At 33.3% G+C, this 12,223-nt stretch overlaps 1 protein-coding gene across 1 annotated transcript in view; it reads right to left on the bottom strand.

The window, feature by feature from the left end:
- LRRC63 (leucine rich repeat containing 63) overlaps positions 1-11,681 on the bottom strand; it is a gene marked incomplete at both ends in the record, with an annotated part of 86,436 nt that extends 74,755 nt beyond the window's left edge. The window contains 3 exons of the mRNA XM_081127744.1: positions 597-665; positions 1,141-1,812; positions 11,597-11,681. Coding sequence (XP_080983870.1) covers positions 597-665; positions 1,141-1,812; positions 11,597-11,681 — 826 coding nt within the window. The remainder of the gene's footprint in view (positions 1-596; positions 666-1,140; positions 1,813-11,596) is intronic.
- Positions 11,682-12,223: the final 542 nt, after the last annotated feature.

The raw sequence follows: 12,223 nt of genomic DNA, 5'->3' as shown, positions 1-12,223 counted from the left end.
ATACCTTTATGAGATATGTTGTATATTTTGGGCAGTTTTAGTATATGATTTTGGTGAAAGGGCTTTTCAATACAAGTTACTCAATCTTGGACAAAACCAGAAGTCATTGTGTTATTTTAAAATATGTACCTGTTCATTTAAAAATATTGCAGCCCAGCCAGGCATGGCTCAGCAGTTGAACGTCAACCTAGGATCCAGGCGATGAGAGTTCGATTCCCGGTCAGGGCACATGCCAGGATTGTGGGCTCAATCCCTAGTCAAGGGCGTGCAGGAGGGAGCCGATCAATGACTCTCTCATCATTGATGTTTCTATCTCTCTCTCTCCCTCTCCTTTCCTCTCTCTGAAATCATTAAAGATATATTTTTTTTAAATAAAATAAAAAATAAAAATATTGCAGCTTTTATGTTCCCAACATCAGTACAAAGTTTGATTTATAGTCAATACTTAAAAATAAGTTGCTGAGTAAACGACTTAAGGAAATGAAAATGAGGTGAGATATATGTGTGAATCACAAACACACAAAATCATGAATACTTTTATAGCAAAATAATCTTACATACAGTTTTTGAAAGAATGGCATAAACATAGCACTTACCTTCAAATGAAGTTGGCGTGCTTTGCTTTGGAACAATTTCTAGATTTTCATTTTCTGATAAATGAGTTTCTAGAAAAAATTTAAAAAATGGAACAATCTTTGGATACTTGTGAAAATTCATGTTGAGGCTGTTATGATTTCATTATAATTGTTCATCTTTTAATGAATTAAAATTATCTATGGTAATCTGTCTATAAAGGCATTCCATAGCATTGACATTCTGCTTCTAGAGTTCATCTAGATTACCTCCTGAATGAGTCCTTATTCTCACTGTCCTTTATATTTTTTGATCTCTTGAACTCCCTTATCTGTTTCCCACAACCACCATTTGGGTGAGTACCCAGTTTGGCCTTAGCAGACCTGCAAGGTCAGAACTTCTGTTACCGCATTCTGACCATTCTGACCCATACATTAAATGTATAGGCAAAGAGCAATACTACCATTCCACTCTGCAAACTCAAGTGGGGGGTACCATTTGCTTGCATGCCTTTCTTTTCCCTTTTCTCAACCACATTATTACAGACCATGTTCAAAATGGATATACCTATTTCAGACTGTCTATGAGGTTTTCTTGGTAAAACTGCTGCTGGTATGATAATAGTTCCAGGAAAAGTAGAAATATTTATCACCATCGTATTTTGTTGTAAATGGTCAGGCTGATGTTTTTTTGCTTGAACAGGCATAGTTCTTGGGAGACGTCTTGGCGTTGTTGCACTTAAATCTATCAGAGAGTGCTTAAAAGTATAGGTCCTGCAATACTCAGAGTGAACTTCCTTGGGTTTGGGAGTGATAACTGGGGAAGGGGCACTTGAAGGTTTGGAGAACTCTGAGGAAAAAATCAGAATGTCTTTCAGCATGTTATCAACAGAAGTTGTTCTTATTTTTGATGGCTTATCTTTCAGTTTTCTTGATCTTTCCATTTGATTTGTTTCTTTTCCCAAGACTCGTCTGGAAGCTGGATGAAAACTTGGAAAAAATATGGAACCAGTAGCAGTCTCTGGAATGCTCCAATAAACATTCTTAAATTTGTGAGGTGTTGAAATAGTAGCCACTCTGCTTTGTATGTTATAATTGAGAGAGAGAGTTTGGATATTGACAGAGGTTTGTGGTTGCTGTCTTGAAACAACAGAAGGAAAACTTGTTTTATCTCTTTCAACTAAAGTGGTTTCATCTTGAGCAAACTTCTCATGTGGTGGCTCAATTTTATCAGTCTTGGCTAAACCAGAAAAAGAAAAAGAAAAAGCACAATTTGATTATATTCATCAAGGTGTCAGGGACAAAACTATAATGTCTTAGCACTCATAGCTTTATTTACTCACCCCTTTCTCACCTTCTAGAAATATTTCTGTATATATTCACTCAGCTATCAGGACTTTTGTTTAACTAACTGAGATAAAGTTTGAATGAATAATTGGAGATGTGAAGAGGCTAAATTGTATTAGATTTATGGATGGTAGGGAGTTTACGCTTGGAAAAAAAACACACAGAATTGATGGAGAAAAAAGTAGAGTATATAAGAGATTTTTGAGCAGTTGCCACTAAAACTCTGGCAATACTGATGGATAAAAATAATCTTGATAAATGTTTACTATATATCATCATCTCTTCCTTATTTGAAACTCTTTGAGCAAAGATTACATTTCTTTTCAATGCCAGATGTCAGACCAATGTGTGTTTTGAACATGATAACATTCTGTTACTGTCTACAAGGTACCACAAGTTCATTTAGGTTCCAAAAGTAAGTATTATTTTCTCTCTTAAATCCAGAAAATGCACTGTGCTTATATTTTTAGGTACCTCACTACATCAAATGTTTTATTTTTCCTATGTGACAGAATGTTAAATGACATTTATTTTCTATTTTCTCAGTTGAGTACAATAAATGATGAGGACCTCTACATTCCAATAAGGAGATAATAGATTCATTAAGGCATTACTTCAAAGAGATGGCCCAAAAAAGTCTAATTCTCACCTCCCTATTGTCTATACATAAGACATGGCTAAGCTCAATCTGGGTTCAGTGAGAGGATTTCTTCTGATTAGTGTTATGTGTTTCCCTGATCTTTCTCTTTCCCTCCCTGTGATGGGTTGAGAAAGATAACCCCCCACCCCCCAGCACCACAATCCAAGTGAGGGGGAATTCTCAGAAAACCATTTATAGACAACAGACTATATGCCATAAGGAGAAAATAAAACCTCACTATTCCCCTACCCACCTTGCCTACCAATATCTACAGAATAGCAAAAATATATTGGCTCACCCAGTACTGTGTTCAAACTGGAAAAAGGAAAGAGAATCCTTGAAATTACTTGATCTGTATTTCCTGGCATTTCAGGAGTGTTCAGAGATTGATACCCGATTCTCACCTTAACTCTAAACTCCTTAATTTTTTTTTTAAATTATCTTTATTGGTGAAAGTATTACAGATGTCCTCTTTTTTCCCCACATTGAGCCCTTCCAATCAGCATCAGGCCCCACCCCACCCCTAGGCCTTCTCCACACTATTATCTGTGTCCATTGGCAATGCATATTTGCATATAAGTTCTTTGATTAATCTCTCCCCACCCACTCCCCTACCACTGCCTTCCCTCTGAATATCCTCAGACTCTTCCATGGTTCTATGTTTCTGTATCTATTTTGTTCATCAGTTAATTCTGTTCATTAGATTCCACATATGAGTGAGATTATGTGACACTTGTCTTTCTCTGACTGGCTTATTTCACTTAGCATGATACTCTCCATTTTCATCCATGGTGGCCCTAAGGGTAAGAGATCCTTGTTTTTTACAGCTGCATAGTATTTCGTGATGTAAATGTACCACAGCTTTTTTATCCACTCATCTACTGATGGGCACTTGGGCTGTTTCCAGATCTTAGCTATTGCAAATTGCACTTTTATGAAAATAGGAGTGCATAGATTCTTTCAAATTGATATTTTGGGTTTCTTAGGATATATTCCTAGAAGTGGGATCACTGGGTCAAAGGGCAGTTCCATTTTTAATTTTCTGAGGAAGCTCCATACTGTTTTCCATAGTAGATGCACCAGTCTGCATGCCCACCAGCAGTGCACTAGGGTTCCCTTTCCTCCACATCTTTGCCAGGACTTGTCAATTGTTGATTTGTTGATGGTAGCCATTCTGACAGGTGTAAAGTGATACCTCATTGTGGTTTTAATTTACATCTTTCTGATGATTAATGACTTTCAGCATCTTTTCATATGTGTCTTGTCCATCTGTATGTCCTCTTTGGAGAAGTGTCCATTTAAGTCCTTTGCCCATTTTTTAATTGGATTGTTTGCCTTTCTTTTAAGTTGTATGAGTTCCTTATATATTTTAGATATTAACCCTTTATCAGATGTATCACTGGTAAATATGTTCTCCCATACAGTGGGCTCCCTTTTCGTTTTGTTGATGGTTTCTTTTGCTGTGCAGAAGCTTTTTATTTTGATGTAGTCCCATTTGTTTATTTTCTCCTTTGTGAAGATTCTATACTTTATCCACTTAATTATCTTTGCTCCTTTGTCAAAGATCAGTTGACTATTTTTGTGTGTGTCTATTTCTTAGCTATGTATTCTCACCCATTGATCTATATGTCTATTCTTTTTTCAATATAACGCTGTCTTGATTACTGTAGCTGTATTACTATAAAGTCTTGAAATTGGGTAGTGACAATCCTCCCACTTCCTTTACTTACTTCAGTACTGTATTGACTATTCTAGGGCTTTTGCCTTTACATATAAACTTTGGAATAATTTTGTCAATGTACACAAAGTAACCTTCTGGTATTTTCACCAGGATTGTACTGAATCTATAGATGAAGTTTAGAACATCTTAACAATATTAAGTCTTCTTATTCATGAATATCTTTCCATTACTATAGATCTTCTTTTAGGTTTTTCATCACAATTTTATACTTTTTCTCATATCAATCTTGCACATATATTATTATTATGGTATTATTTTCCATATGAACAATTATAAACCGACTTTTGTTCCACCCTGTACTGTTAGAGTCATGCTTAAATAAATTGTAGTGTGTTTAATATTAATGTAAATTGTAAATTTACATTAATATTGTTTTGAATTTCAAATTCTCTTTGTTCAGTGTTTATATATAGAAAAGCAATTTTTATATATTAATCTTATATTCTATAACATTGTTTTAATTGCTTATTATTTCCAGGAGTTCTTTTGTTGATTCTTTGGGATTTTTCTACATAGAACAAAGAAAAAATGTCCCATTTCTTTCTTTTCAACCTGTACACCTTTTATTTCATTTTCTTCTCCTATTGAATTAGCTAGGAGTTTTTAGTACAATTGTTGAGTAACAGTGGTGAGAGAAGACACCCTTTCCTTATTCCTGATTTTAGGGGGAAAGCACCTGGTTTCTGTAGGATTTGGGTTAGATTTTTATTTGCAAGTTGAGAAAGTTCTCTATTCTAGTTTGCTGAGTTTCTTCATGAATGCATGTTGGATTTTAACAAATGCTTTCTCTACATCTGTTGATATGATAATGTGATTTTTCTTTTTTTAGCTTATTGATGTGATGAATTACATTGATTGAATTTTGAATGCTGAACCAGTCTTCATATCTAGAATAAATCCCACTTGGTTGTAGTGCATAATTATTTTTATACATTGCTGGATTCAATTTTCTAATATTCTGTGGAGGATTTTTGCATCTGTGTTCACGAGAGATATGTGTCTATAGCTTTTTCTTGTAATGTTTTTGTCTGGTTTTGGTATTAGTATATGCTATCTTTATAGGAAGTATTCCTTCTGCTTCTATCTACTGGAAGACATTGTAGAGAATTTATTTAATTTCTTCTTCAAATGTTTGGTAGAATTCACCAGTGATCCTATCTGAACCTGGTAATTTCTGTTTTGGAAGGTTATTAATTACTGATTCAATTTCTTTAAAAGATATAGGCCTATAGTATTAGATAATTTTTTAAAATAAAGATTATTTATAGTAGATTATCTATTTCTCCTTGTGTGAGTTTTGGTAGTTTATATCTTTCAAAGAATTTGTCCATTTCATCCAGGTTGCCAGATGTGTGGGCCAAAAGTTGTTTATAGTTTTTTATTTTCTTTTTAATGTCCATGGAATCAGAAGTGATGAACCCTATTACATTTCTGGTATTAATAATTTGTTTTTTCTCTCTCTTTTCTTGTTTAGTTTAGTTAGAGTTTTATTATTTTACTAACCTTTTCATAGAAGTAGCTTTTGGTTTTATTGATTTTTTAAATTGATTTCCTTTTTTTAATTTTCATTGAACTCTGCTCTAATTTTTATTATTTCTTTTCTTCTGCTTGCTCTAGGTTTACATTGTTCTTCTTTTTATATTATTTAATTTAGATCAATCTTCTTTTCCTAATATATGCATTCAACACAAAACACAACCTGTAAACCCTGTTTTTGCTGCATGCCACAAATTTTGTTGTGCTTTCATTTTCATTCAGTTCAAAACATTTAAAAATATTGTTACTTCTTTGACCCATGTGCTATTTAAGTGAGTTGTTTAATCTCCAAATATTTTGGTATTTCCAGATATCTTTTGTTAATTTTTTTAGTATAATTCCATTATGTTCTCAGAACAAATATTATATGATTTCTGCTCTTTTATAACTCAGAATGTGGTCTGTCTTGGTAAATGTCCCATGTGAGCTTGAGAAGAATGCATTTTCTGCTGTTAAATGAAGTATTCTATAAATGGCAATTGGATCAAGTTGACTGAAGGTGCTATTCATTTCAACTATATCCTTAGTGATTTTCTGCCCACTGGATCTGTCAATTACTGATAGAAGGGTGTGGAAGCCTACAACTATCATAATTGATTTCTCTGTTTCTCCTTACAATTCTAGAAGTTTTTATCTCAAATGTTTTCACTCTTTTAGATGCACATAAGTTAAGGATTGTTATGTCTTCTTAGATAATTGATCCCTTTATCAGTAAGTATTGCCCCTGTTTATCCCTAATTTTTCTTGTTCTCAAGGCTGCTCTGTCTAAAACTAATATATCAACTCCACTTTTATTTTGATAAGTGTTAGTATGGTATATCTTTCTCTATCCTTTTACTTTTACTCTATTTGCGTTTTTATATTTAAAATAAGTTTTTTATAGACAACATATAGATGGGCCTTGTTTTTGTACCTCTTCTGACAGTTTTTGTCTTTTAATTTTTGTACTTAGACTATTCACATTTTATTGAATTATTAACATACTTGGCTAATACTTGCCACATCTGTAAAGTTTTTATTCATTGTAGTTGTTTTGCTTCTTTAAAAAAAATCTTCCCTTATTTTTCTGCCTCTTCTGATTTTAATTGAACACTTTATGATTCAGTTTCTCTCCAGCTCCTTAGTTTCTCTCCTCTTTTAGCATATCAATTATACTTTTAAAACATTCTAAAATTGTGCTATATTTAAGAACTTATTTTATGAATCAACAAATTCAGTGATATTTCAAAAACTTAAATTTTATCTTAAAATACTAAACAGAATTATCTTGGGGCTGTGACCATTCTCTCCCCCCTCCCTTCTTTCACTCACATTCTTAAGTGGTTGCCCTAAAGTTTACTGGTGATGAGGTTTGGTTTTGTTTTCTTACACAAGATTCCTCTTGCAATATACATTTACAACTAATCTAAGTCCACTTTCAAATAACACTGTCCTACTTAATGAGTATTGCTGGTATTTTTTTAACAGATTATTCTCAATTCCTCCCTCCTAATCCTTATAACATTGCTGTAATTCATTTCATTTATCCTTATGTTAAAATCACCTAATACATTGTTGCTCTTATTGTTTAGAACAAACAGTTAACTCTGAGATTAAGTAAGAACTAAAGAAGTAAAAGTTTTGATTTTCTTTCACTTACTCTTTCTTTGACATGCTTCCTTTCCTTAGGTAGATGTGAGTTTCTGACCTATATTATTTCCTGTGGTGTGTGTGTGTGTGTGTGTGTGTGTGTGTGTGTGTGTGTGATGAAACCTAGGATAAAACTGATTTTCCTTCTTTTAACATAAAAAAAACTTCTTTTAAACATTTCTTACAAGGCAGGTCTACTGGCAACCAATTCTCACAGCTTTTGTTTGTCCGAGAAGATCTATATTTCTCCTTCATTTTTCAAGGATTGTTTCACTGTTTATAGATTTTAGTTTGCTGAAGTTTTTTTCTTTCAACACTTTAAATATTTCACTCTACTCTTTTCCTGCTTGCATGGTTCCTGACAAGAAATCCAATGTAATTCTTTTTTTTTTCTCTATAAATAAATATTCACCCCCCACCCCCAACTTCTTTCAAGGCTTTTTCTTTGTCTTTAGTTTTCTGCATTTTGAATGTAATATGCCTAAGTGTTGTTCGTTCTGTTTGTTTTGTTATTTTTCCTGGTAAGTGTTCCCTGAGCTTTATGGACCTGTAGTTTGGTGTGTCATTAATTTTGGAAAATTCTCAGCCATTATTACTTCAAATATTTCTTCTGCACTCTTCACTTTTTTATCTCCTCTAGTATAGCCATTATACATATGTTATACCTTTTGTAATTTTCCCATAGGCCTTGACTATTTTGCCTTTTTTGTTTTTTTCATTCTTTTTATTTTTTGCATTTCAAAACATTTGAGAATTTTTAATTGGCCTATCTTCAAGCTCACAGATTCTTTCCTCAGTAATGTCCAGGCTGCAGATGAGTCCATCAAAGGCATGCCCTCTTTCCTTTTCCACCATGAAAATTACTGAAGAAGCAAGCTATTGTTCTCATGGACTTGTGTACCATCATCATTTGGTTTAGAGTGGAGACAAGGACTGAAAATCAGTGATCTAATTAAGTTCTGTTGTTTCAGAATAGAAAGATGAGATCCATTGACTAAATGACTTGCTAAAGCCATACATCACAATAGTGTTGGAGCTAAGACCAAAATTCATATCCCTGGACACCTATTCTAAGGCATTTTACATCATTCCAGGTTGCTGAAAGTCAGTAAATAATTGTGCACCAAGTTAGAAGTATTACAAGCATCATAACATTTTTCTAAATACCACTACAGAGTGGTTTTATAGTTTATAAAGTACTTTCACAAAGACTATTGCATTTTAACCTTCTTTCATAGTTAAGTCATCAAAAAACCCCAGATTTTTCCTTCTGATTTTCACTACCTTCATCCTAGTCTACATCAGCTTAAATTTTCCCTTGATATTTTGGCATAACTTTATAGTGTTTTCATCAAATTATCTGAATCATATTAATGACAATTCAGGTTTTTTAGTTTGGTAAAAAAAAAAAAAATCTATGTGAACTGGATCCCTTTCTCCTAACTTTGTGTGTGATGACTGGTTACTTTCCCACAAGAACCCTTAGGTACTCCAATTATTGCTGACAATCACAAAGTCATACTGCTCATTTATAACTTTATTTCTTATGTTGGTCAAACTGTGCGGAATACTTTCTCTTACTAACCAATTTAAATAATTTTCTTCTTTCAAAATGTACCTTAAACTTTATGCAATCCATCTTTTTTGATTAATAAAACCCACACTTACTGTTCTTGTTAATTCAACAAACATTTAACACCTACCACGTGCCAGCTGTACACTTAGTGCTGAGGGTACAATCACACAGAACTAACCTTACTACAATCAAATATCTCACAATTTAGTATAGAAACTAGGCAGGTAAACAGTTATACTAGAGAATGAGTATAAGTGCTCAATAGAGGTAACTCTGGGATACTATGGAAGCATAAATGAAGGCACTCTAGGTGACTAGGTGAAGAGGAAAGAGATATTTAGTAAAATCTTCCCAATTAAAATGATATGTCTTCTCAATTCCATTCTTCCTTATTTTTTGACACATTTCCCCGTGATTGCTTTTCTTTTTTTCTGGTATATTAAATTTCTATTTTTCCAATGGACTCTCCTTGGCAAAAACTACACAGGTGTCCTCTATAAATAAACATATTTCATTCCACTTTTACTAATTCTTCAAGCCTTAGTTCAAGTACCATTCTTGCTCTAGTGCTTTTTCACATCTATGAACTACTACTGTCTCTACTATTAATTGGACACTAATTCTATGCTGCTTTGTATGGCTATTTAAGGTTCTTATTTTATGTGTATCTCATCTTTAAAGCTTAGTTAATGGTCTTGAAAGATCTTGAAAAGCAGGGACCAGATCAATCATATCATTAATTCTCTACGGCACTTAGCATTGTATGCAAATTGTAGATATTTATTTCAAAGATTTATTTGTGTTTGAGTATTCATTTTTATAAACTACATTTCAGTCATTTTAAGTATTAATTCACTTATTCAACAAATATTTGGAACTCTCACTATGTGCAAAGCACTCTGCCAAAAGCCTTTGGAGACATAAGATTAATAATAGTCAAGGTCATAGAATCTCCAAGGTACCAAAAGCAATAGAATCACCCCCTACAGAAATGAGTTACCTGCCCAAAATTTCAATAGTAAGAAATTCTATACTAGAGCATAAATTTCAATCAAAAGGCGAATGGAAAAACTACAACAAAAGATCTGATAGTGAGCAGTGAATCTACATAACTGTGGCTATATCTATTACAGAACATTTTGTAAATGTAGGAAATTATAGAAATGTAGAAATGATAACATAGAAATGATATAACAAAAGTTGGTAGGGAAAGTGGGAGAGGAAATTGGTGGAAGTATAGGTGTGTTGATTTAAACATCTTTAATAGCCATGGATCAAGAGATAATAATTTAACATTGTAAATCAAGTTATAGACTAAGCATATTTTAAAAGTACAAATTGACACTAAAATAATTGAAACAATCGGCTAAAATCAGGTAGGAGAGGAAACCAAAATATGGGAAAGAAAATGACATATGATAATTTTACCAAGTCAATAGATACTATTACAGATAAGAGGATTAAAGGTATTGTATAAAGTTATAGTTATAAAAATGGCTCCTATTTACTTCAGAGAATTTATCACAAGGCAATTTTACATTTACATATGTAATTACTTGATCCCACCAGAGGGTAACTAATGAAAAGAATTGGCAGGCCTATTCTGCTCACTATATCTCCAGTTCCTAATCCTGTGCTCATAACTAGTCAACTCATGTCATTTGTGGCCAACCTGTTCTATAAAGTGTCAGTGAATACTGAATTACCCAGCACTGAGCCATGGCTCCTAGGGAAAATAAGGTTAGGTTCCTGCAAGCCTCTGGTCTCAACATTATCAACAACCAATCAACACATAATCTTGTTTTATATGTGTTGCTATTTTAAAGACAACTTATATAACATATATTGTTGATTCATTAACATTGAACTCATGGTCAACAACACTGTAAATCATGTCTGAAGGAAGTGCATCTAACACATGTTTTTCTCTGTAAGGCACATCACAGCCTTCTTGTGTCTAAGAAGGCTAGACAGCACTTCAGCACTGTGCTTGGGGGGCATTTTAGGCAGCAAAATCACCAACAAAAAGCACAAATATTAAAAAAAACATGGCACTAAATAGGCTAGGGAAAGGACAGTTGTTTATAGTATGACAGCTGAAACAAGAAGGCAGAATATATCCTGTGCAACCTCAGCTGGGAACATCTCTGTTCTCACTGTCCTGAGCATATCCAGAATAACTGAGAGTTACCATATACACACCATATATACCCTTCTCCTGCACACAGTTTCACCTATTATAAAAGGAATGAGAAGGAGCGCTATATGCTGCTCTGCAGTGTTCTTCATGATATAGTATTGAGTTAAAAAAGAAAATACAGAACAATACTGATCTGAATGTTACCAAAAAATTTTAGCAGTTAGGTAAATTTTACCTACTGAATCCACAAATAATGAGAATTAGCTGTACCTGTAGAGTTAAACTGGATGCTATCACCTTACAACAAACATTTATCAGTTACTGGTTATTAGTGTCTTTATTGTGATTCTGAGTTGTGCAGGTTGAGAACTTTCTATGAAAAATAGTTAATAACATATCTGATTAACATACATACCCGTATGGACTTTCTTCTTATATAAAGGCAGCTTAGGGAGCTTTGGAGGTAAAGGTCTTCGAAGAAGTGGTGGGTGGTTTTGCATTTTAATTAATAATAAGCACTGTTTTTCACAGCTATTAGTTGAGGATTGAAAAGCTTTGGAATATGTTTGAATCGTCGTTGAAAAATAATTCATTCGAATCTAGATTACATCTTAATGAAAATCATTCTGGGTGAATCTAAGCAGAATTTCTATGAAAGAAAAGGAGGGTAAGAAAATAATCCTTTAAAACTTCTATAGAGAATCTAGGCAAAATTTAGGTTTATAATCAATACAGAATTTTTAAGTATGTATGCTATTACCAATCATTCTAAAATTTCCATGTTAGCAAAAAGTTCAATATGCCAGTGCTCTTTCAGCTAGTAAATACAGAACAGTAGAAATGACACTTTTTTTTCTCTACCTCCAAAACGTTACCACTTTATAAATTTGGAAAAAGTTTTTGGTCAAAAGATGAGAAAGTCACCCCTCCATGATAGGCTCTGAAGACTCACAATATCTGAGTTGTTTTCTTTCTGTAATAATGACTTATTTTAAATTTCAATCACTAAAGCTGGGGCCATAACTACGTAATCCAAAAATAA

The sequence above is a fragment of the Miniopterus schreibersii genome, assembly GCF_964146895.1.
Source record: "Miniopterus schreibersii genome assembly, chromosome: 2".
Taxonomy (NCBI): Eukaryota; Metazoa; Chordata; class Mammalia; order Chiroptera; family Miniopteridae; genus Miniopterus; species Miniopterus schreibersii.
This window is presented reverse-complemented; position numbering and strand designations above follow the sequence as displayed.